This window comes from Bos grunniens, chromosome 11 (genome assembly GCF_055505025.1).
Source record: "Bos grunniens cultivar Pamir isolate PY7600 chromosome 11, Bosgru_T2T1.0, whole genome shotgun sequence".
NCBI lineage: Eukaryota > Metazoa > Chordata > Mammalia > Artiodactyla > Bovidae > Bos > Bos grunniens.
Window position 1 is genome coordinate 5,330,940 of NC_141175.1, and position 25,369 is coordinate 5,356,308.

Here is a 25,369-nt window from a genome sequence, read left to right on the forward strand (position 1 = left end):
TTGACATACTCCTTTTCCTATTTGGACCAGTCTGTCGTTCCATGTCCAGTTCTAACTGTTGTTTCCTGACCTGCATACAGGTTTCTCAAGAGACAGGTCAGGTGGTCTGGTATTCCCATCTCTTTCAGAATTTTCCACAGTTGATTGTGATCCACACAGTCAAAGGCTTTGGCATAGTCAATAAAGCAGAAATAGAGGTTTTTCTGGAACTCTCTTGCTTTTTCGATGATCCAGCGGATGTTGGCAATTTGATCTCTGGTTCCTCTGCCTTTTCTAAAACCAGCTTGAACATCAGGAAGTTCACGGTTCACGTATTGCTGAAGCCTGGCTTGGAGACTTTTGAGCATTACTTTACTAGTGTGTGAGATGAGTGCAATTGTGTGGTAGTTTGAGCATTCTTTGGCATTACCTTTCTTTGGGATTGGAATGAAAATTGACCTTTTCCAGTCCTGTGGCCACTGCTGAGTTTTCCAAATTTGCTGGCATATTGAGTGCAGCACTTTCACAGCATCATCTTTCAGGATTTGAAATAGCTCAACTGGAATTCCATCACCTCCACTAGCTTTGGTCAATAATGTGTTAATATCCAAAAGTCAACTGCTTTCCTATACACAACCAATGAAAACATGGAATTTGAATTATAAATACAACAGCATTTACATTGTTCTTCTTTAGTCACTAAGTTGTGTCCAACTCTTTTGTGACCCTGTGGACTCTAGCCCACCAGGCTCCTCTGTCCATGGGATTATCCAGGCAAGAATGCTGAAGTGCATTGCTATTTCCTTCTCCAGGGGGTCTCTGTGACCCAGGGATCGAACCTGTGTCACCTGTGTTGCAGGCGGATTCTTTACCACTGAGCCACCAGGGAAGCTCAGCATTTACATAAGCACCCCCCAAATGAAATGCTTACATATAAATCTAACAAAATATGTACAAGATTGATATGAATACAACTATAAAACTTTGACAAGAGCTACCAAAGAAAAACAAAATAAATGGAGAGACATTCCATTTTCATGGACAGGAAGACTCATAATATCAAGGTATCTGTTCTTCTCAACTTAAGCTGTGGAATCCAGCCACAAAATAATTTTCTGGCTATTGACAAACTGACTGTAAAGTTTATATGGAGAAGGAAAAGACCCAGAGTAGCCAACTCAATATTGAAGGTGAAGAACAAAGTCAGAAGACTTATGTTACCCAACTTCAAGACTATTATAAAACTATTCAAGACAGTGTGGTATTGGTGAAAGAATAGACAAGTAGATTTATGGAACAGAATATAGAGCCCAGTTGCAGATCCCCATACATGATCTGACCCCAGTCTACTGATCACTGATAAAGTCAAAATAATCTCTTCAGCAAATGGTGCTGGACAACTGGACAACCACATTCATTAAAGAAACAATGAAGATAGACACACACCTTATACCCTTAACAAAAAGGAACCAAAAATGGATCAGAGATATAAATGTAAAATGCCAGAACTCTAAGACTCCTGGTGATAACAGAGGAGAAAACGTAGATGACCTGGGGTGTGCCTATACTTTATAGATACAACACCAAAGTCAGGATCCATGGAGAAAATAATTGATAAGCTAGACTTTATTAAAATGTAGAAACTTGTGCTTTGTGAAAGATAATTTCAAGATAATCAGAAGAGAAGCTACAGACTTGGAACAAATATTTGCAAAATAGATACCTTACAAAGGACTGTTATCCAAAACATACAAAGAACTCATAACACTCAACATTAAGAAAACAAACAACCCAACAACCCAAAACATACAAAGAACACTTAAAACTTAACATTAAGAAAACAAACTACACTTCACTGATATAGATATATGGACTGTAAATTAGTATATGAAGAAATGCTCCATATCATATCATCAAAAAAATACAAATTAAAACAATAATGAGATGCTCTTATACACCTTTAAGAGTGGCCAAAATCTGGAACACTGACAGCACCAAATGGTACTGCTACTTTGGAAAACCATTTGGTGGTTTCTCATAAAACTAAATATACTTTTACTGTCGGATCCAGCAATGGTGCCCTAGATATTTATCTAAATGAATTGAAAACTTATATTTACGTAAAAACCTGCACATGGATGTCTACAGCAGCTTTATTCATAATTGCCTAAACTTGCAAGCAACCAAGATGCCCTTCAGTGGGTGAATGGATAACTAAACTTTGGTACATGCAGACAACAGAATATTAATTAGTGCTAAAAAGAAATTAAAGTGAAAGTTGCTGAGTTGTGTCTGACTCTTTGGAACCCTATGGACTATACAGTCCATGGAATTCTCCAGGCCAGAATACTGGAGTGGGTAGCCTTTCCTTTCTCCAGGGGCTCTTCCCAACCCAGGAATCAAACCGAGGTCTCCCACATTACAGGCGGATTCTTTACCAGCTGAGCCACAAGAGAAGCTCTCAAAGAAGAAATGAGCTATGAAGCCATGAAATGGTGCCAAGGACCCTGAAATACACATTATTAAGTGAAAGAAGCCAATCAGAAAAGGCTACATACTGTGTGACTCCAATGCTGAAGGCAAAACTATGGAGACAGTAAAAGAATGAGTGGTTGCCAGGGGTGAGATTAGGGAGGGATGAACAGGCAGTGCACAGAGGATTCTTAGGGCAGTGAAAGTGCTCTTGACATGGTAAGGACTGATACATGTCATTATGCTGCTCAGTCGCTTCAGTCATGTCCAACTCTGTGCGACCCCAGAGATGACAGCCCACCAGGCTCCCCCGTCCCTGGGATTCTCCAGGCAAGAACACTGGAGTGGGTTGCCATTTCCTTCTCCAATGCATGAAAGTGAAAAGTGAAAGTGAAGTCGCTCAGTCGTGTCTGACTCTTAGCGACCCCATGGACTGCAGCCTACCAGGCGACTCCGTCCATGGGATTTTCCAGGCAAGAATACTGGAGTGGGGTGCCATTGCCTTCTCCAACATGTCATTATACATTTGTCTAAATCCATAGAATGTACATATCAGGAGTGAATCCTAATGTAAACAATGGACTCCGGGTGTCATGACATGTCAACATAGGCTCATCACTTGTAACAAATGTACTACATACACTGAGGGGGGATGTTAATAATGGGGGATGCTATGCATATGAGGGAGGGTTATGCGTGTGTCCTTAGTCACTAACTCATGTCTGATGCTTTGCGACCCCATGGACTGTATAGCCCACCAGGCTCCTCTGTCCATGGGACTTCCCAGGCAAGAATACTGGAGTAGTGGATTGCCGTTTCCACCTCCAGGGAATCTTCCTGACCCAGGGATTGAACCTGTGTCTTCTGCATCCTCTGCACTGGCAGGTGGATTCTTTACCATTAGCCATCTGAGAAGCCCCATGGCGGGTAGGGCAGCAAGGGGATATTTCAGAAATCTCTGTACCTTCCTCTGAATTTTGCTGTGAACCTAAAACTGGTGAAAAAATAAAGTCCCTTTTCACCTTATGGTCAAAGGGCTCATGCAGTCAATTTGAAAGAAGATACACTCATTCCCAATCTTTAGGTGAAAAGACATTCTGCATCATTAGTTTTTAGGGAAATACAAATGAGGCACACCTTTAACCCACTGGTATGACTGAAATTTTAAAGATTCACAATAGGAATAGTATTCACAAGATTGTGGAATAAATGGGAATCTTATACTTTGCTTATAGTAATTTAATATGGTAAAATCACCTTGGAAAATGGATTGTAATTTCTCAATATTAAAGACACACCTACTCTGTAATCCAGCAATTTCTCCCCTGCATATTTATCCAAGTTAAATGGGCTTCCCAGATTGCTCAGTGGTAAAGTATCCACCCGCCAAGGCATGAAACATGGGTTTGATCCCTGGGTCAGGGAGATCCCCTGGAAAAGGAAATGGCAACCCACTCCAGTATTCTTGCCTGGGAAACCCCATAGACAGCGGAGGCTGGTGGGTTACAGTCCATGGGGTCACAAAGCAGCTGGATACAACTTAGTAATTAAAAAACAACCACAGAAATGAAAACATACGTCAACTTAAAGACTTCTACAGTAATGTTCATAACAGCTTTATTAATAATAATGGAAAACATGAAGCTATCCAATATCCATCATTAGATGACTAAAAACAACCAAATTGTGGTGTATTCACTGAATGACATCCTTCTTTGCAATAAAAATGAATTCCTGATACATGCAACATTTGGGAACAGCACACACTTCATGTTGAACAAAAGCAGATGGTTAAAAGAGTACATTACTCCATCAACAGAGTTCTAGAATAGTCTAAAATGAATCTATGGTGACAGATATGTTAATAGAAATTAAATCAATCATTGGGTGAATGGGAAGATTTACTGCCAAACTGAAACCATACTCACAGAAAACTAGTCAATCTAATCACACTAGGACCACAGCCTTGTCTAACTCAATGAAACTAAGCCATGCCCGTGGGGCAACCCAAGATGGGCGGGTCACGGTGGAGAGATCTGACAGAATGTGGTCCACCGGAGAAGGGAATGGCAAACCACTTCAGTATTCTTGCCTTGAGAACCCCATGAACAGTATGAAAAGGCAAAATGATAGGATACTGAAAGAGAAACTCCCCAGGTCAGTAGGTGCCCAATATGCTACTGGAGATCAGTGGAGAAATAACTCCAGAAAGAATGAAGGGATGGAGCCAAAGCAAAAGGCAAATTGGAAGAGGTCAAACAAGAGACGGCAAGAGTGAATGTCGACATTCTAGGAAACAGTGAACTGAAATGGACTGGAATGGGTGACTTTAACTCAGATGACCATTATATCTACTACTGCGGGCAGGAATCCCTCAGAAGAAATGGAGTGGCCATCGTGGTCAACAAAAGAGTCAGAAATGCAGTACTTGGATGCAATCTCAAAAACGACAGAATGATCTCTGTTCGTTTCCAAGGCAAACCATTCAATATCACAGTAATCCAAGTCTATGCCCCAACCAGTAACGCTGAAGAAGCTGAAGTTGAACGGTTCTATGAAGACCGACAAGACCTTTTAGAACTAACACCCAAAAAAGATGTCCTTTTCATTATAAGGGACTGGAATGCAAAAGTAGGAAGTCAAGAAACACCTGGAGTAACAGGCAAATTTGGCCTTGGAATATGGAATGAAGCAGGGCAAAGACTAATAGAGTTTTGCCAAGAAAATGCACTGGTCATAACAAACACCCTCTTCCAACAACACAAGAGAAGACTCTATACATGGACATCACCAGATGGTCAACACCGAAATCAGATTGATTGTATTCTTTGCAGCCAAAGATGGAGAAGCTCTATACAGTCAGCAAAAACAAGACCAGGAGCTGACTGTGGCTCAGACCATGAAGTCCTTATTGCCAAATTCAGACTTAAATTGAAGAAAGTAGGGAAAACCACTAGACCATTCAGGTATGACCTAAATCAAATCCCTTATGATTATACAGTGGAAGTGAGAAATAGATTTAAGGGCCTAGATATGATAGATAAGAGTGCGTGATGAACTATGGAATGAGGTTCGTGACATTGTACAGGAGAAAGGGATCAAAACCAATCCCATAGAAAAGAAATGCAAAAAAGCAAAATGGCTGTCTGGGGAGGCCTTACAAATAGCTGTGAAAAGAAGAGAAACGAATAGCAAAGGAGAAAAGGAAAGATATAAACATCTGAATGCAGAGTTCCAAAGAATAGCAAGAAGAGATAAGAAAGCCTTCTTCAGCGATCAATGCGAAGAAATAGAGGAAAACAACAGAATGGGAAAGACTAGGGATCTCTTCAAGAAAATCAGAGATACCAAAGGAACATTTCATGCAAAGATGAGCTCAATAAAGGACAGAAATGGTATGGACCTAACAGAAGCAGAAGATATTAAGAAGAGGTGGCAAGAATACACAGAAGAACTGTACTGAAAAAAGATCTTCATGACCCAGATAATCACGATGGTGTGATCACTGACCTAGAGCCAGATATCCTGGAATGTGAAGTCAAGTGGGCCTTAGAAAGCATCACTACGAACAAAGCTAGTGGAGGTGATGGAATTCCAGTTGAGCTATTCCAAATCCTGAAAGATGATGCTGTGAAAGCGCTGCACTCAATATGCCAGCAAATTTGGAAAACTCAGCAGTGGCCACAGGACTGGAAAAGCTCAGTTTTCATTCCAATCCCAAAGAAAGGCAATGCCAAGGAATGCTCAAACTACCGCACAATTGCACTCATCTCACACACTAGTAAGGTAATGCTCAAAAGTCTCCAAGCCAGGCTTCAGCAATACGTGAACCATGAACTTCCTGATGTTCAAGCTGGTTTTAGAAAAGGCAGAGGAACCAGAGATCAAATTGCCAACATCCGCTGGATCATCGAAAAAGCAAGAGAGTTCCAGAAAAACCTCTATTTCTGCTTTATTGACTATGCCAAAGCCTTTGACTGTGTGGATCACAATAAACTGTGGAAAATTCTGAAAGAGATGGGAATACCAGACCACCTGATCTGCCTCTTGAGAAATTTGTATGCAGGTCAGGAAGCAACAGTTAGAACTGGACATGGAACAACAGACTGGTTCCAAATAGGAAAAGGAGTTCGTCAAGGCTGTATATTGTCACCCTGCTTATTTAACTTCTATGCAGAGTACATCATGAGAAACGCTGGACTGGAAGAAACACAAACTGGAATCAAGATAGCCAGAAGAAATATCAATAACCTCAGATATGCAGATGACACTACCCTTATGGCAGAAAGTGAAGAGGAACTCAAAAGCCTCTTGATGAAAGTGAAAGCGTAGAGTGAAAAAGTTGGCTTAAAGCTCAACATTCAGAAAACGAAGATCATGGCATCTGGTCCCATCACTTCATGGGAAATAGATGGGGAAACAGTGGAAACAGTGTCAGAATTTATTTTTCTGGGCTCCAAAATCACTGCAGATAGTGACTGCAGCCATGAAATTAAAAGACACTTTAGTCCTTGGAAGGAAAGTTATGACCAACCTAGATAACATATTCAAAAGCAGAGACATTACTTTGCCAACAAAGGTTCCTCTAGTCAAGTCTATGGTTTTTCCTGTAGTCATGTATGGATGTGAGAGTTGGACTGTGAAGAAGGCTGAGTGCCGAAGAATTGATGCTTTTGAACTGTGGTGTTGGAGAAGACTCTTGAGAGTCCCTTGGACTGCAAGGAGATCCAACCAGTCCATCCTTAAGCAGATCAGCCCTGGGATTTCTTTGGAAGGAATGATGCTAAAGCTGAAACTCCAGTACTTTGGCCACCTCATGCGAAGAGTTGACTCATTGGAAAAGACTCTGATGCTGGGAGGGATTGGGGGCAGGAGGAGAAAGGGACGACAGAGGATGAGATGGCTGGATGGCATCACCGACTCGATGGACGTGAGTCTCAGTGAACTCCGGGAGTTGGTGATGCACAGGGAGGCCCGGCATGCTGCGATTCAAGGGGTCGCAAAGAGTCGGACACGACTGACTCAACTGAACTGAATGATGAAATCAATAGACATTATTATGACAGCTTAGTAATTCATTAAGAACAGATCAATTTCAAACAGAAATAATGAGTAACATGTTGTTACTGGATTGCTGTTAATCTAAACGATGGGTAATGAGTCAAATGATCAAACTGGAAAAAGTACTGAAATTTTGACATAAAATACCGACATATAAAACTCACAATACATATCTAAAAATGAGAAAACCTGTAACAACCTAGTAGTAGTAATGCGTTATCTGTTCCAAGTATTTAGTATCAATCATTACACCAGAAACTTTTATGTGCTCTAAATTTTTATAGATTGTATATGAAAAAAGGCTTGATAGAAAATTTTTAAACTTGTTAATCCTAAAAATTGCACATTATCAAATGAAATATTAACTTGAAACTTTTATAAACTCAATAACATTTTATCAGCCTTACTAGAAAAAGGACTGAATTATCTTTGTGTTCTCTGTGTAATAGGAGAAGGCAATGGCACCCCACTCCAGTTCTTTCGCCTAGAAAAATCCCATGTACTAAGGAGCCTGGTAGGCTGCAGTCCATGGGGTCGCTAGGAGTCGAACACGACTGAGGGACTTCACTTTCACTTTTCACTTTCATGCATTGGAGAAGGAAATGGCAATCCACTCCAGTGTTCTTGCCTGGAGAATCCCAGGGACAGAGGAACCTAGTGGGCTGCCGTCTATGGGGTCGCACAAAGTCGGATACAACTACTTCAACCTCATTGTTGAAGTTAAAGGGTACGAAGTCCAAATATACAACTTTTAGTGAATTGTTTGCAGCTTACATGTTTGTCTTTCAGAATTTTTATTATCTGTGGGTTTTGTCCATTTAAAAAGTCTGTAGTTTGTGGCATTCATTTCACATAAACATAAGACACACCCTTCAAGTTGTCTAGACTTTGGGCTCCAACTCCTGAACATAGCTTGGACCAATGGGTCTCTGAGTGTAAAAAGCAATTTTGTGGGAGAGCGCCTTCAGTCTAATTTTATAAAGTTTAAAAACATTCAAAACTTAATATAGTTACAGATTAAAGACAACCGGTAAACTGATAAGGAAATGGCCACAGTGGGCTCAGAGGCAGGATGACTTTTCGACTTTAGTGGGCGGTGGCACTTTTTGCCTTCATGGGCACTTTTCTCCTTAAAAATACCAAAAATCGTATTTTAGGACTGTGTTGGTATAAAGACAGATGGTAACTATTTATAGATTTTCCTCAACCTAAAATTTCACTTGTTTTCTGATTCTACAAGAAGTTAAAACGCTTTCGTGTGTCCCTAGCCCAAGCTACAATGTGTAATGGAGAAGCCCTTCTGCTCAGTGTTCATTGTAATATTCCGGTTCTTACACCACGGTGAGCAATTTTAGCATTTTATACAACCATCCTTTCATGGCTAGTTTAATAACGTATGTAATGCATCGTGCAAGGATACAAATGAAAATGGTTATCTCAGTCACATAGAAATTCAAGTGATTTTTACTATCTTGTTTCTCTCTTTTTAAAAAAGGTTTTTTTTCAATAGCCAGCTGGATCCCTATTTTTTAGAAGTACTAATTTTACTTTGGTCAACACGGTCCAAGTGACAAGAGGAAAACCGAGAAACGAGAATTAACGGTCACCGCCTTGGGCCGGGACGGTTAAAATTTCCATAACGGGCACCGGGCTTTCTGATAAGCCACGCCCCCTTCTGGAATGTTCACCAGCACCTTCCCCCCTACTTGACCCACTGCCCCTTCTCATTCTGCAGATAGAGTTCTCCGGGGTAGGGTCGTCGCTGGCCCCCTTCTCCGGACTGGATCCGCGTAGGCCTCTGCTTTGCTTCTCCGGACTGGGCCCGCCTCGGCCTCTGCTTTCCTTTAGAGCCTTGATCAGAACTAATAATTATTTTTTGTCACCTTCACAGCTAGTGGTGGCGCCTCGTCGTCGTCGTCGTCAGTCAGTAGTAGCATCAAGAAAGAAAAGGGTAGGCTTTCCAGGGGGCTGTACTGTTTTCCTCTGTATTATTTCTTCTCTTTGCAGTCTTTTTTTTTTTTTTTTACTAAGTATATATCAGTTTCCCACCAATTACGTGTTGTTTACACACTATCCTATTTTAGGTCTTAAATCTAAAGAGAAAAAAAAAATTGCTTCGCAACTCATAACAGGCTCTGCTGAAGCTCGTGAGGCGTCGAAGAGAGAAGAAACAGAACCGAACGGAAAAGACAGGAGGGTAGGCGTACAGGGGCCCCAGGGTGGGCCTGTCAGGCGCGGCTGCTGCTGGCACAAATCCTGGGCCAGACCGCGCGGTCAACGCTAGGCCGCAAGCTTGCCTCAGGGGCCTCTGCCCCTCCCCCGGCTCCTGCCCCTACCTCACTCCCCCCACCGTCCTGCCCTTGCCTCTGTCTCCGCCTCCCTCCCTCCCCCTCCTGCCCCTCCCTCCAGTCCCGCTCCGCAAGACACTCCTGATTGGCCAGGCCCTAGCCCGGAAGTGGCGCCACGCCGGGCTTCCCGGCCTCTTGGCTGAGCCCCGCCCCTCGGGGGGCATCAAAACAAGAGAGCGGCGGCTGGGGCGGGCCTGCGGCCGGCCGACGCCGCGCAGGGGGCGGGGCCTGGGCTCGCGGCGCTCGCTAGTTGGCTGACGGGGGCACTTGGGGTTGCGCGGCCGCGCTTCCGCCCTCGGCCGACTGCTGAGCCGAGGCATGGAGGCAGGTTAGCCCTCGGCGCGAGGCCGAGCAGGGTTGAGGAGAACGGCGGGCTGGACGCTGCAGGCCCGGCGGGCCCGAGTGCGCGCGCGGCTGGTGAGTGCCGGGCCGCGTGGAGTAACCGTCGCGGCGCGTGAGGCAGGGGCGGGTGGGGGAGGGGCGGCGCGAGCTTGGCCGCGTCCTTCGGCAGAGTTGAGGAGCGCGAAGCGGGAGCATCCCCGCCGAGTCCGCTGGACCGCCCTCCTGTGCCTCTCGCGCCCCGGGGCCTCGGGCATTGGGACCCCCGTCCTCTCCTTTCACGTCGTCTACACTGCGGTCCTGTGTGAGCGGTTCTGGTTCTGGGCACTGTGTAGTTTCGGTGGGACTGATTGAGGGGGGGGGTCTCGCTGTGGAAGGTCTCTGCTCTCTCGACGCCCCCTCCTTTCTCCTGATGGGGTCCGTGGCTTTGGAGAGAGTGCCACTTCCGCGTGGCCACCTGAGTCCTCCTGCCCCACCTGAAGGCGATGTATCGCTGACAGCCAGCCACAAGGGGCTTTGCCGCCTTCCCCATCTCCCAGGAGCGACAGTGTACCAAGACCGTGAAGGAACCGTCACGAGGCTCGAAGGATCGGTTTGCCATTTAAAGCGACAGAGATGAATTAGTTACTGACGGTCCTAGGACTGAACTCACATTTGCTGATTGGGGTTTTTTTTGACAAAGTGGCTCGCTGTCCCCTATGTGGGGACGAGGTCTCCCGTGAAACTACTTTCCCCTGTGGAGTCAGAATGGCAGTAGACCCACAGGCAAGTTGTCTATAATGTGAGTCCGAGCTTTTTCATCAAATGGTTACATTCCGCTCTGTAAGTATTGATGTGAAACTCAGATGAAAGTATATAAACAATTTCCTCAGTTTTGTTTTGCCTTTTCAGAAATGTTCTTTGTGGAGCCAGAGTCTGGGTGTATATGAATGCAGATCCTCACCCATTCCCAAATAAATCCAGGCATCTCAACTGAGAGGATCACTTCTCTGTAGGCCATCACCTCAGGTAATTTTTTTTTTTAAGATATATGTATTTTTGACTGTGCTGGGTGTTAGTTGCTGTGGGCATTCTCTAGTTGCGGTGTGTGGGCTTCTCATTGAGGTGGCTTCTCTTGTGGAGCATGGTTTCTAGGGCAGAATTCAGTAGTTGCCCCAGGGCATGTGGGATTTTCCTGGACCAGGGATGGAACCTATGGCTCCTGCATTGGCAAGGTGATTTTTTAACCACTGGACCACCAGGAACTACCCCAGGTAATTGTTAAATTAACATTTAAGGTATTTTTTTTCAGTCATTTAATATGTGCCCAGCACTGAAGTAAAGTATATACAAAACAGAACCTTGCCCCTTGAAAGACTCAAAATTTTTGAAGATGGAGCATGTATGTGGGAAACATCTGACAGTAAGCACCTCAGTCTGACAAGGTGAATGTAGTGATAGAAACTGTATAGAGTCCTGAGAGGACTAAGAAGAAAGTCAAAGAAACTGGCAAGGGAGGGGCTGAGTTAGACTACTAGCCCCCAGGCATGATGATGCTCAGAGATGAATTGCACATAGGTAGATCTCAAATCTGTCCTTTTATTGGACTCACTGCTGGAATTGTTTTAGATTGAACCTGAATTTTATCAGTGGTACCTCAACCATCTGCTTTTTTCTCCCAAGTTCCTTTGGTGAGTCATGTGTATTCAGGTTTAAGATCCAGGTAGAGGTCTGCCAGGTTCCTTTGGTGAGTCATGTGTATTCAGGTTTAAGATCCAGGAGAAGGCAGTGGCACCCCACTCCAGTACTCTTGCCTGGAAAATCCCATGGACGGAGGAGCCTGCTAGGCTGCAGTCCTTGGGGTCACTAGGAGTCAGACACGACTGAGCGACTTCACTTTCACTTTTCACTTGCATGCATTGGAGGAGGAAATGGCAACCCACTCCAGTGTTCTTGCCTGGAGAATCCCACGGACAGAGGAGCTTGGTGGGCTGCCGTCTATGGGGTCGCACAGAGTCGGACACAACTGAAGTGACTTAGCAGCAGAGGTCTGAAGGGTAGGTGTTAAAGGCAGAAGAGCTCCCATAAATGCAGGTACTGCCAAATACCAGGAGGCATTTTAGGAAGAGCAAATGATGGGGAAATGGCAATAGATGATGCTGAAGCCAGCTCTTGCAGGGACTGGTGTGGTGAGCTCAAAAGTTATTGCCCAGATGAAGAGGACTCATTTGTGCTTTCAAAGTCCAGTTTTTGGTTTGGCCTTTGGCGGCATTTTGGGGAAGAATTGATTTTGGATCAAACAAGCTCAGTTCAGTCGCTCAGTCATGTCTGACTTTTTGTGACCCCATGAACCGCAGCACGCAAGGCTTCCCTGTCTATCACCAACTCCTGGAGTCCACCCAAACCCATGTCCATCGAGTCGGTGATGCCATCCAACCATCTCATCCTCTGTTGTCCCCTTCTCCTGCCCTCAATCTTTCCCAGCATCAGGGTCTTTTCAAATGAGTCAGCTCTTCACATCAGGTGGCCAAAGTATTGGAATTTCAGCTTCAACATCAGTCCTTCCAATGAACACCCAGGACTGATCTCCTTTAGGATCAAACAAGAGGCAGATCATTTATGTTTTCTTAGGGAATCTAGGCAAATAGTGAAAATGTATTAAGGCAGTGGCAGTCTCACTGACTGTTAAGTGCAGATGTAATTAAGGTGGTAGACACTGTGGAACTTGTAGAGATGGATCTAAGGGAAGAGAGAATACAATTAACAGGTTACTGGTTTGAAAACTGCATGGTAATACCATGGATATAGAGAATACAGGACAGATCACAGATTTAAGGGAAGGACTTTGTTCTGTTCTGGTCCTGTTTACTCTGATGCACCAGTCAGGTGAGTAGAGATTTTTTATACAGTTGGATATTAAGTAGAGTCGGCCTTCCATATCTTTAGATTTCACATATGTGAGTACAGAGAGCCAGTTGTGTTCTTTGTGCTACACTGTTTTATGTGGGGAGTTGAGCATCTGCAGATTTTGGTATCCATGGTGGGGGTTTAGCTTCTAGAACTAGTTGCTTGTAAGTACTGAGGGACAGCTGTATATCTTTCTGGAATTTTAGGCTAGGCTATCATTATTGAGTAGCTGAAACATAGGTAAGCATTGCACTGAGTTTAAATACATTTTTAGTCTTTGGGAAGCTTCAGTATAAGTAGTAGTTAATGGGTTGAATTAAGTCACCTAGAAAGAGGATACTGAATGAAGAGGAGGATGGAACCCTGAGGACAAACCTTTGGACGTTTTGATATTAGGTGGGGGAAAAGGAACCAGGTGGTTCAGAGATTGGGTAGAGGAAGTGAAAGGAGAATTGTATCTTAGCTGTGGATTAAATGTTGGCATTTTCACGTTTTGGAGTCCAGTAAAGACCCAACTGGATTTGATATTACAGAGATTATTAGGGACTTTTGTGAAAACATTCAGTGAAATGTAAGATAGAACCCAGAGTGCAAAGGAACCAAATAAATTATTTTTTCAAGGGTTAGCTTGCTGGTGCTGAAACGTTCTCTATGGACTCGGTGCTTTCACTGCCGCAGGCTGGGTTCAGTCCCTTAGTTCAGTTTCGGGGAACTAAGATCCCACAAGCCACTTAGCCCAGCTGAGGGGGGAAGAATAAATGAAAGCAATTGCAAAGAAGTTTTTAATAATTAAATTAAATTAAAAATTTTTTTTAATTTTAAATAAAAAATTTTTAAAAATTAAATTAAATAATTAAATTCTAAGAAGTGGGACTTGGTGGTCCAGTGGTTAGGACTCTGGCTTCTAATGCAGGGGGCACTGATTTGATACCTGGTGGGGGAGCTAGGTTCCCACATGCTGTTTGGTGCAGCCAATAAATAAAAAATTCCAAGAACTTTTAGCTAGGAAGGGTAGAAGAAAGTGATTATTATGTGAAGTGTCTGGCCAGCTGTTACTGAGAAATGGTAGCCCTGGCTAAGTCAGTGGAAAGTAACAATTACATCTCTGTTGAAGCATCCTTTGTGATCGTCAAATCAGCTCTCTCTTTAATGCACAGGAGCAGCTCTGATTTCTGCAGCTTGAGGATTCCCTGGACACCTGCATTTGTGGTTCAGTAATGGTTCCCAGCAGTAAAAACGCTGATGAAATTAACAAAACTGCCTTCCAGAAGAAGTGAGTTGTGCACAAACTTGCAAGGTTCATGGCCATCTACCAGCAGTTTTCCCTTTAAAGAAAAATCACAATGTACTTACTTTACCCTGTTCACATATTTTGGGCTTAACTATCAGGCCAATGATGGTTTTGTTTTAAGGACATAACAACACCCATTTATGACCTTTTGAGAGGAGCTATGGAAACAGATGTTTCTGTTGTTGATGGGCTCTATAGCACTGTTCTGTGTTCTGAATTCCCTTCTTACCTGTTGTATGGCAGTAACTTCCAACTACTTTGAGAAAATTTATAGTTTTGCTTTCTGGAATGTGGAAGTAGGCTAGCTCTTTGAATGAGTTGAATAAAAATCAAACTCCATAACTCTTTTTTTTTTCCTTTGGCAGCACATGTGGGATCTTACATGTACCTCCTGCCTTGGAAGTGTGGAGTCTTAACCACTGGACTTCTGGGGAGGTCCTTCCATAATTTTCTTAATAGAAGGTTTCTTTTGCTGACTAACCCTTAATATTTATTGGAAGGACTGATGCTGAAGCTGAAGCTCCGGTATTTTGGCCACCTGATGCGAAGAGCCGACTCATTGGAAAAGACCCTGATGCTGGGAAAGATTGAAGGCAAAAGGAGAAGGGGGTGACAGAGGATGAGATGCTTAGATAGCATCACTGACTCGTGGACATGAGTCTGAGCAAACTCTGGGAGATAGTGAGGGACAGGGAAGACTGGCATGCTGCAGTCTGAAGGGTTGCAAAGAGTCGGACACGACTTAGTGACTGAACAACTGTTTAATAGTTAAAGTATACAGCATTTTATTTGTATTTCAGTACGTTCATTTCTTCAAAGTTTCAGTTGACTGCAGTCCATTACTTGTTCAAATCAAGGTTGAAGCAATTGATGTTTGAGAAATCTCCCCTAAGTTTTGTTTTCTGTTTCCACACCCTGTAGACAGTGAAACTTAATAAATTAGATTTCATTAACAGGAAAAACCCAGCTTGTGCAGACTTTCTGGTATTATAGTACTGTGTTTTAAGGTATAAGAAGTTCTTTGAAATCTATATCCTGCAGAGACACAGTGACATCGTGTCCATTATATTACTCTGTATTCCCTTGTTTGCAGCACCCTTAAAAATGTTATTGAATTAGAAGTAGTGTCAAGAAAGGGCAAGACTCTCCAGTCTAACTCACATATTTTTTGCTTTTCAGAGGAGGACTGTGTAATTCATGTTATCTTTTTGTTCTGCTTTTCAGGAAGCTCCTAAATTAGGACTTAGTGAAATTTTTTCTAAATCAGTTTTGATTTCTCTCTCTAAATCTCCTTTTAAAATATCCTTTTCTATATGTACTTTAATGTTGAAAGCTGCCCTGAATTCTTTTCAGAAGCATGAAAAAAAATGCAGTTAATATTTAATTAATTTAAAAATTCAGTTCACAAGGCATGCATGTTTTTGATTATCCAGAAGTTATAAGATTTGTCAAGATGTGATTGATCTCCCATTAGCAGAGTTTGTTTATTCTGAATTTTAGGGTGATATGCGTTTAAAAATTTCACACATTGAAGTTTGTCCCCAAATAAGCAGTGACTTGAATCATATTTCTTAACCTTTTGTTGTCCCTTCTCCCTCTCTGAAAGGAAGCTTTTCAGGCATTTCTGTCTTACGAATTTCCCATAGATTTTAATAGCACCAATATATTACATACCTCTTTATGTATATCTGTGCTTTATACATAAAAGAGTGGGACTTTTTTTGTGTCCACTAGTTTTCATCTCCTTGAGAATGTTGTCCCTCCTGATGAGAATGAATGGTTTAAGTTCATCCGGTGAGGAAATGAATTTCATTGGGTTTACAGATGGGTTTGTAACTTTCCCATTAGGCTGATACTGTACATTCATTAGATAGTTAAGATCAAGGTTTCAAGATCAAGTTTGTTGGGTAATTTCCTGGCCCAGTTTGCAATAAAACATAAAACATTTTCATAGTATAAAACAGTTGGTTTGATTTCCCTTGGGTGTGGTTTTCTTTTTTGTCGTCAAAGACAGCTCATAGCTGTTTGGATAATGCCTTGTCTGATGTTTTTCTTGGGGATGGACTGGGGCTGTGGTTTTGGGCAGCATATTGCAGAGTTGAAGTTCCTGCCTCATCACACTGTGTCAGGGGTTACCAACATGGCTTAGCACCGGTGATATTAACCTTGATGACTTGGTTAAAGTTTTGTTTGCCAGGCGTCTCCATGTTCATGCATTGGAGAAGGAAATGGCAACCCACTCCGGTGTTCTTGCCTGGAGAATCCCAGGGATGGCTGAGCCTGGCGGGCTGCTGTCTATGGGGTCGCACGCAGTTGAACACGACTGAAACGACTTAGCAGCAGTAGCAGCAGCCACTCTATGTGTGATTTTCACTTTTCATTGAAAGTGTTTCACCAAGTCCAGCCTTGACTCAAGATGAGATTAAGCTCTACTTCCTGAAATAGGGAGTATATTATTTGCAGTTCTTTTATAAGAAAAATTTGTCTCTTTCTCCACATTTGTTTATTCATTTGTATCAGTATGGATTCATGTATATTTGTACTGTGGCTTATAATCCAATAGTACACTATTTTGTTACTCAAAATTCTTTCAGCTTTGGCCACAGGGATCTCTTTCAAGTTGGTGGCTAATATGTCCCTTTGACATGTTCCCATCCATCTGTGTTTTGAGCACTTTATTTCTGTTGCTACAAGATGCCTCAGACTCACTTATATTTTCCCTGCCCCAGCCTTTTGTTTCAGTGCAAAACACGTGCTTTCTGTTTAGCCATAGTATACTGCTTACTGACAGTAAACTTTCTCTTTGCTTTTATATGCATTTAGTGGCATCTTAGCTTGCTTTTATTACACCTCATTAGAATTGGAGATCTCTTTGGATTTGGCTTCCATCCTGTTTGCTAATCCTCTGCTTCATGCCATCTGTAGTTCTGATAAACTTGACTCTGTTTTCCTTCAAGCCTTTGACATATTTGGTTCTTGGGATTTCCTCTTGTTTCCAGGTACCATCTTGCTACTTTGTTCTCTTTGAGACTGCTAGGATTTGGGAAATTAATTTTATCTTAACTCTTTTTACTTGAGTTTGGATGGTGGAGGCTCTGATGGTATTATACAATCCAAAATTGGAAACTATCAAAAACTCAGTAGTATGAAAATATGAAACTCAGTAGTAATAGGCTTGTAGCTGTTGTACTTGTAGCCATTATGGTTTATACTAAATTGATGAGCAGTGAGTTATGGGCAGCAATTTATACACACACATGTAAATTCATATATGTACTTTCTAACCAGTAGAAAAAATTCTTCTCTGTATGAAGTTTTGTTATTGGTGTGGAGTAATATTTATGGATTTTTTAGGTTTCCAGGAATTTCTGGAAGATGGCCTCAGAGAATGTGAAAGGTTTCCTGACCTTTTGACTTGACTCCAGTACATGACTTAGAACACTCCAACGTCTGTACTTTATTTATTTTTGGCTGTGCTTGGTCTCAGTTGCTGCATGGGCTTTTTTCTAGTTGTGGTGAGTAGGGGCTATTCTTCATTGCAGTGCTCAAGCTTCTCATCGTGATGTCTTCTCTTGTTGCAGAGTATGGGTTGTAGGGCACTCGGGCACAGTAGTTGTGGCTCCCAGGTTCTAGAGCACAGGCTCAATAGTTATGGTACACGGGCTTAGTTGCTCCAAGGCATGTGGAATTTTCTTGGACCAGGGATCGAACCTCTGTCTTCTGCATTGGCAGGTGGATTCTTCACCATTGAACCACCAGGGAAGCCCTCCAAAGTCTGTACTTTGAGAACATTGATAATTCTGTTTCTGTATATTTTCTATCAGTACTAAGTAGTTTGGAGCCTCCTTTATAGCACAGCTGTATGTCACTTTATGATGTTTGTTACTAACTGCTTTCATTGCATTATTTTTCATATGTCACAGATAAAAGTTTTTACAAGTAGTCTCAGATTGAGTTTAGCCAGGGATTGGTAAGCTGGCCAGCAGAATGTTCTGGATGTGATGGAGGCACATTTTAAGTTGAAGACAGGATCATCAGTAGGAAGTGTACCTATTCTCTACCAGAATAGTCCTAAAGTGTTATGTGATATTTTCTTTTAATCTTTCAATGTTTTCTTTTCTGGGTACAGGTGCAGAATGAGTACATGTTGTTGGTGTACCCCAGGTGGTACTTCCACCACTGACTTCCTACAACGCTATGCATCCAGGACCCACTCCAGTGAATTTCAGACAGCTGATGAAGACCTCTGCTACTGCTTGGAGTGTGTGGCTGAATACCACAAAGCAAGGGACGAATTGCCGTTCTTACATGAGGTAATTTATATGAGATGGGTGGTTTTTTCCTGAGCTTGATAACTAGAAAGGGGATACATTTGAACTGTATTGGAAGCATTCAAGGACCTTGACAGTATGATTTAAACTGTGAAGGTTAAAGTATTGCTAGTACCTAACTCATTACTTGTAGAGAGTGGGTGCTGAGTAATTGCTTATTAACTAATGGAATTGACACTTAAAGCAGAATTTTATAATTCTCCTTTTATAGTCATTTTATGTAAAGCAGTTTTATGAAATGTGTATGGGTTTTTTTTTGGTTCCATGCTTTTATGTCATTGTGTTTGACAGTGTTACAGGCAGGTGTTTGAATGGCCAATAGTTACTTTTTTTTCTTCTTTTCATTTAAAAAAAAATTTAAATTATTTCTTTTAATTGGAGGCTAATTACTTTACACTATTGTGGCTTTTGCTGTACATCGACATGAGTCAGCCATGGGTGTACATGTATCCCCCCATCCTGAACCCCCCTCCCATCATCCTTGCCACCCTATCCTTCTGGGTTGTCCCAGAGCACTGGCTTTGAGTGCCCGTTACACTGGTCATCTGTTTTACACATGGTAATATACATGTTTCAATGCTATTCTCTCAAATTGTCCCACCCTTGCCTTCTTCCACGTAGTCCAAAAGCCTGTTCTTTACATCTGTGTCTCTTGTGCTATCTTGCATATAGGGTCATTGTTATTGTCTTTTCTAAATTCCATATACATGCGTTGATATACTGTATTGGTGTTTCTCTTTCTGACTTACTTCACTCCGTGTAATAGGCTCCACTTACATCCACCTCATTAGAACTGACTCAAATGCGTTCTTTTTTATAGCTAAATAATATTCCATTGTGTATATGTACCAAAACTTCCTTATCCATTTGTCTGCAATGGACATCTAGGTCCCATGTCCTAGCTGTTGTCACTGCAGTGCTGCAGTGAACATTGGGATACATGTGTCTCTTTCCATTCTGGTTTCCTCAGTGTCTATCCCCAGCAGCGGGATTGCTGGGTCGTATGGCAGTTTTATTTCCATTTTTTTTAAGGAATTGCCACATGGTTCTCCATAGTGACTGTGCCAATTTGCATTCCCACCAACAGTGTAAGAGGGTTCCCTTTTTTCCACACACACTCCCATATTTATTGTTCGTAGACTTTGATGGCAGCCATTCTGACTGACGTGAGATGGTACCTCATTGTGGTTTTGCTTTGAATTTCTCTGATAGTGAGTGATGTTGAGCATCTTTTCATGTGTTTGTTACCCATCTGTATATCTTTGGAGAAATGTCTGTTTAGTTTTTTGGCCCACTTTTTGATTGGGCTGTTTAGTTTTCTGGTATTGAGCTGCATGAGCTGCTTATATGTTTTGGAGATTAATTCTTTGTCAGTTGTTTTGTTTGCTGTTCTTTTCTGCTATTCTGAAGGCTGCCTTTTCACCTTGCTTATAGCTTCCTTCATTGTGTAAAGCTTTTAGGTTTAATTAGGTCCCATTTGTTTATTTTTGTTTTTGTTTCCATTACTCTGGGAGGTGGAATCATAGAGGATCTTGCTGTGATTTATGTCAGACAGTGTTCTGTGTTTTCCTCTAAGAGTTTTATAGTTTTTGGTCTTACATTTATATCTTTAATCCATTTTTAGTTTATTTTTGTGTATGGTGTTAGAAAATGCACTAGTTTCAATCTTTTACAGATGGTTGGCCAGTTTTCCCAGCACCACTTGTTAAAGAGATTTATTTTTTCTCCATTGTATATTTTTGCCTCCTTTGTTGAAGATAAGGTGTCCATAGGTGTGTGGGTTTATCTCTGGGCTTTCTATTTTGTTCCATTGATGTATATTTCTGTGTCGGTACCATACTGTCTTGATGACTAGCTTTGTAGTATAGTCTGAAGTCAGGCAGGTTGATTCCTCTAGTTCCATTTTTCTTTTTCAAGATTGCTTTGGCTATTTAAGGTTTTTTGTATTTCCATACAAATTTTGAAATTATTTGTTCTAGTTCTTTGAAAAATACTGTTGGTAGCTTGATACGAATTGCATTGACTATAGATTGTTTTGGGTAGTATACTCATTTTCATTATATTGATTCTTCCAGTTCATGAACATGGTATATTCCTTCATCTATTTGTGTCATCTTTGATTTCTTTCATCAGTGTTTTATAGTTTTCTATATATAAGTCTTCTGATTGTTTAGGTAAATTTATTCCTAAGTATTTTATTCTTTTTGTTGCAATGGTGAATGGGATTGTTTCCTTAATTTCTCTTTCTGTTTTCTGATTGTTAGTTTATAGGAATGCAAGGGATTCTTGTGTATTAATTTTATATCCTGCACCTTTACTGTATTCATTTATTAGCTCTAGTAATTTTCTGGTTGTGTCTTTTGGGTTTTCTATATAGATGATCATGTCATCTGCAAACTGAGAGTTTTACCTCCTTTCCAATCTGGATTCCCTTTATTTCTTTTTCTTCTCTGATTAGTGTGGCTAGGACTTTGAAAACTATGTTGAATAGTAGTGGTGAGAGTGGGTGTTCTTGTCTTGTTCCTGATTTTAGAGGAAATGCTTTCAGTTTTTCACCATTGAGGATTATGTTTGCTGTGAGTTTGTCATATATGGCTTTTATGTTGAGGTATGTTCCTTCTATGCCTGCTTTCTGGAGAGTTTTTAAATCATTAATGGGCGTTGAATTTTTCAAAGGCTTTCTCTGCATCTGTTGAGATATACCATATGGTTTTTATCTTTCAATTTGTTAATATATGGTGTATCACATTGATTTGCAAATATTGAAGAATCCTTGCATCCCTGGGATAAACCCCCTTGGTCGTATGATCTTTTTAATATGTTGTTGGATTCTGTTTGCTAGAATTTTGTTGAGGACATTTGCATCTATGTTCATCAGCGATACTAGGCTGTAGTATTCTTTTTTTGTGGCATCTATGTCTGATTTTGATATTTGGGTGATGCCAAATTCGGATTTAAATTGAAGAAAGTAGGGAAAACCACTAGACCATTCAGGTATGACCTAAATCAAATCCCTTATGATTATACAGTGGAAGTGAGAAATAGATTTAAGGGACTAGATCTGATAGATAGAGTGCCTGATGAACTATGGACGGAGGTTCGTGACATTGTACAAGAGACAGGGATGAAGACCACCCCCATGGAAAAGAAATGCAAAAAAGCAAAATAGTTGTCTAAGGAGGCCTTCAAATACCTGTGAAAAGAAGAGAAGTGAAAAGCCAAGGAGAAAAGGAAAGATAAAAGCATCTGAATGCAGAGTTCCAAAGAATAACAAGGAGAGATAAGAAAGCCTTCCTCAGCGATCAGTGCAAAGAAATAGAGGAAAACAACAGAATGGGAAAGACTAGAGATCTCTGCAAGAAAATTAGAGATACCAAGGGAACATTTCATGCAAAGATGGGCTTGATAAAGGACAGAAATGGTATGGACCTAACAGAAGCAGAAGATATTAAGAAGAGGTGGCAGGAATACACAGAAGAACTGTACAAAAAAGATATTCACGACTAAGATACTCACGATGGTATGATCACTTACCTAGAGCCAGACATCCTGGAATGTGAAGTCAAGTGGGCCTTAGAAAGCATCACTACAAACAAAGCTAGTGGAGGTGATGGCATTCCAGTTGAGCTATTTCAAATCCTGAAAGATGATGCTGTGAAAGTGCTGCACTCAATATGCCAGCAAATTTGGAAAACTCAGCAGTGGCCACAGGACTGGAAAAGGTCAGTGTTCACTCCAATCCCAAAGAAAGGTAATGCCAAAGAATGCTCAAACTACCGCACAATTGCACTCATCTCACACGCTAGTAAAGTAATGCTCAAAATTCTCCAAGCCACGCTTCAGCAATATGTGAACTGTGAAATTCCAGATGTTCAAGCTGGTTTTAGAAAAGGCAGAGGAACCAAAGATCCAATTGCCAACATCCGCTGGATCATCGAAAAAGCAAGACAGTTGCAAAAAAACATCTATTTCTGCTTTATTGACTATGCCAAAGCCTTTGACTGGATCACAATAAACAGTGGAAAATTCTTCAAGAGATGGGAATACCAGACCACCTGACCTGCCTCTTGAGAAACCTATATGCAGGTCAGGAAGCAACAGTTAGAACTGGACATTGAACAACAGACTGGTTCCAAATAGGAAAGTACGTCAAGTATGTCAAGGCTGTGTATTGTCACCCTGCTTATTTAACTTACATGCAGAGTACATCATGAGAAATGCTGGGCTGGAAGAAGCACAAGCTGGAATCAAGATTTCTGGGAGAAATATCAATAACCTCAGATATGCAGATGACACCACCCTTATGGCAGAAAGTGAAGAGGAACTAAAGAGCCTCTTGATGAAAGTCAAAGAGGAGAGTGAAAAAGTTGGCTTAAAGCTCAACATTCAGAAAACGAAGATCATGGCATCTGGTCCCATCACTTCATGGGAAATAGATGGGGAAACAGTGGAAACAGTGTCAGACTTTCTTTTTTGGGCTTCAGAATCACTGCAGATGGTGATTGCAGCCATGAAATTAAAAGATGCTTACTCCTTGGAAGGAAAGTTATGACCAACCTAGATAGCATATTCAAAAGCAGAGACGTTACTTTGCCAACAAAGGTCCGTCTATGGGGTCGCTGAGAGTCGAACAGTACTGAGTGACTTGACTTTCACTTTTCACTTTAATGCATTGGAGAGGGAAATGGCAACCCACTCCAGTGTTCTTTCTTGCCTGGAGAATCCCAGGGACAGGGGAGCCTGGTGGGCTGCCGTCTATGGGGTTGCACAGAGTCGGACACGACTGAAGCCACTTAGCAGCAGCAGCAGTCAAGGCTATGGTTTTTCCTGTGGTCATGTATGGATGTGAGAGTTGGCCTGTGAAGAAAGCTGAGCACTGAAGAATTGATGCTTTTGAACTGTGGTGTTGGAGAAGACTCTTGAGAGTCCCTTGGGCTGCAAGAAGATCCAACCAGTCCATCCTAAAGGAGATCAGTCCTGGGTGTTCTTTGGAAGGAATGATGCTAAAGCTGAAACTCCAGTACTTTGGCCACCTCATGCAAAGAGTTGACTCATTGGAAAAGACTCTGATGCTGGGAGGGATTGGGGGCAGGAGGAAAAGGGGACAAAGAGGATGAGATGGCTGGACGGCATCACTGACTCAATGGACGTGAGTTTGAGTGAACTCCGGGAGTTGGTGATGGACAGGAAGGCCTGGCGTGCTGCAATTCATGGGGTCTCAAAGAGTTGGACACAAGTGAGCAACTGAACTAAACTGATAGAATGAGTTTGGGAGTTTACCTTCCTCTGCAATTTTCTGGAAGAGTTTGAATGGGATGGGTGTTAGCACTTCTCTAAATTTTTTCTAAAATTTACCTGTGAAGCCAGATTCTGCGCTTTGGTATGTTGGAAGATTTTTTATTACAGTTTTGATTTCTGTGCTTGTGATGGGTCTGTTAAAGCTTTTCTGTTTATTCCTGGTTCAGTTTTGGAAGGTTATACTTTTCTAATAATTTGTCCATTTCTTCCAAGTTGTCCATTTTTTTGGTATATAATTGCTTATAGTAGTCTTTGATCTTTTGTATTTCTGTGTTGTCTGTTGTGATTTCTCCACTTTCATTTCTAATTTTATTGATTTGATTCTTTTTTTTCCTTGGTGAGTCTGGCCAAAGATTTGTCTATTTTATTTATCTTCTCAAAAAACCAGCTTTTACTTTTGTTGAGTTTTGATATAGTCTCCTTTGTTCTTTTTCACTTTATCTCTGCTCTAATTTTCATGATTTCTTTCCTTCTACTAACTTCAGGATTCTTTTCACTTTTTCTAGTTGCTTTAGGTGTAAAGTTAGGTTGTTTATTTGATGTTTCTCTTGTTTCTTGAGGTAGGCTTGTGTTGCCATGAGCCTCCCTCTTAGCACTGCTTTTACTGAACCCCATAGATTTTGGAAAATTATTGTAAATTTTAGATTTAAATGAAGAAAGTAGGGAAAACCACTGGACCATTCATGTATGACCTAAATCAAATCCCTTGTGATTATACAGTGGAAGTGACAAATAGATTCAAGGGATTAGATCTGATAGAGTGCCTGAAGAACTATGGATGGAGGTTTGTAACATTGTACAGGAGGCAGTGATCAAGACCATCTCCAAGAAAAAGAAATGCAAAAAGGCAAAACGGTTGTCTGAGAAGGCCTTACAAGTATCTGTGAAAAGAGAAGCTAAAGGCAAAGGAGAAAGGAAAGATATACCCATTTGAATGCAGAGTTCAAAGAAGAACAAGGAGAGACAAGAGAGCCTTCCTCAGTGATCAGTGCAAAGAAATAGAGGAAAACAATAGAACCGGAAAGACTAGAGATCTCTTCAAGAAAATTAGAGTTCCAAGGGAACATTTCGTGCAAAGATGGGCACAATAAAGGATAGAAATGGAATGGACCCAGCAGAAGCAGAAGATATTGAATAGAGGTGGCAACAATATACAGAAGAACTATACAAAAAAGATCTTAATGGCTCAGATAACCACGATGGTGTAATCACTCACCTAGAGCCAGACATCCTGGAATGCAAAGTCAAGTGGGCCTTAGGAAGCCTCACTACAAACAAAGCTAGTGGAGGTGATGGAATTCCAGTTGAGCTGTCTCGAATTCTAAATGATGATGCTGTGAAAGTGCTGTACTCAATATCCCAGC

At 41.6% G+C, this 25,369-nt stretch overlaps 1 protein-coding gene across 14 annotated transcripts in view; it reads left to right on the forward strand.

Moving 5' to 3' along the window:
- The first annotated feature begins 10,151 nt into the window (after positions 1 to 10,151).
- SETX (senataxin) overlaps positions 10,152 to 25,369 on the forward strand; it is a 90,651-nt gene continuing 75,433 nt past the window's right edge. For 6 of the 14 annotated variants that reach the window (XM_086324408.1, XM_086324416.1, XM_086324409.1 and 3 more), the window contains exons 1-4: positions 10,152 to 10,277; positions 11,091 to 11,207; positions 14,243 to 14,358; positions 18,506 to 18,689. In XM_086324408.1, coding sequence (XP_086180534.1) covers positions 14,303 to 14,358; positions 18,506 to 18,689 — 240 coding nt within the window. In that variant the 5' untranslated portion in view covers positions 10,152 to 10,277; positions 11,091 to 11,207; positions 14,243 to 14,302. Of the gene's footprint in view, positions 10,278 to 11,090; positions 11,208 to 14,242; positions 14,359 to 14,741; positions 17,892 to 18,505; positions 18,690 to 25,369 lie in introns of all 14 variants that reach the window. The other 8 variants (XM_086324410.1, XM_086324414.1, XM_086324418.1 and 5 more) reach the window with 4 other exon arrangements.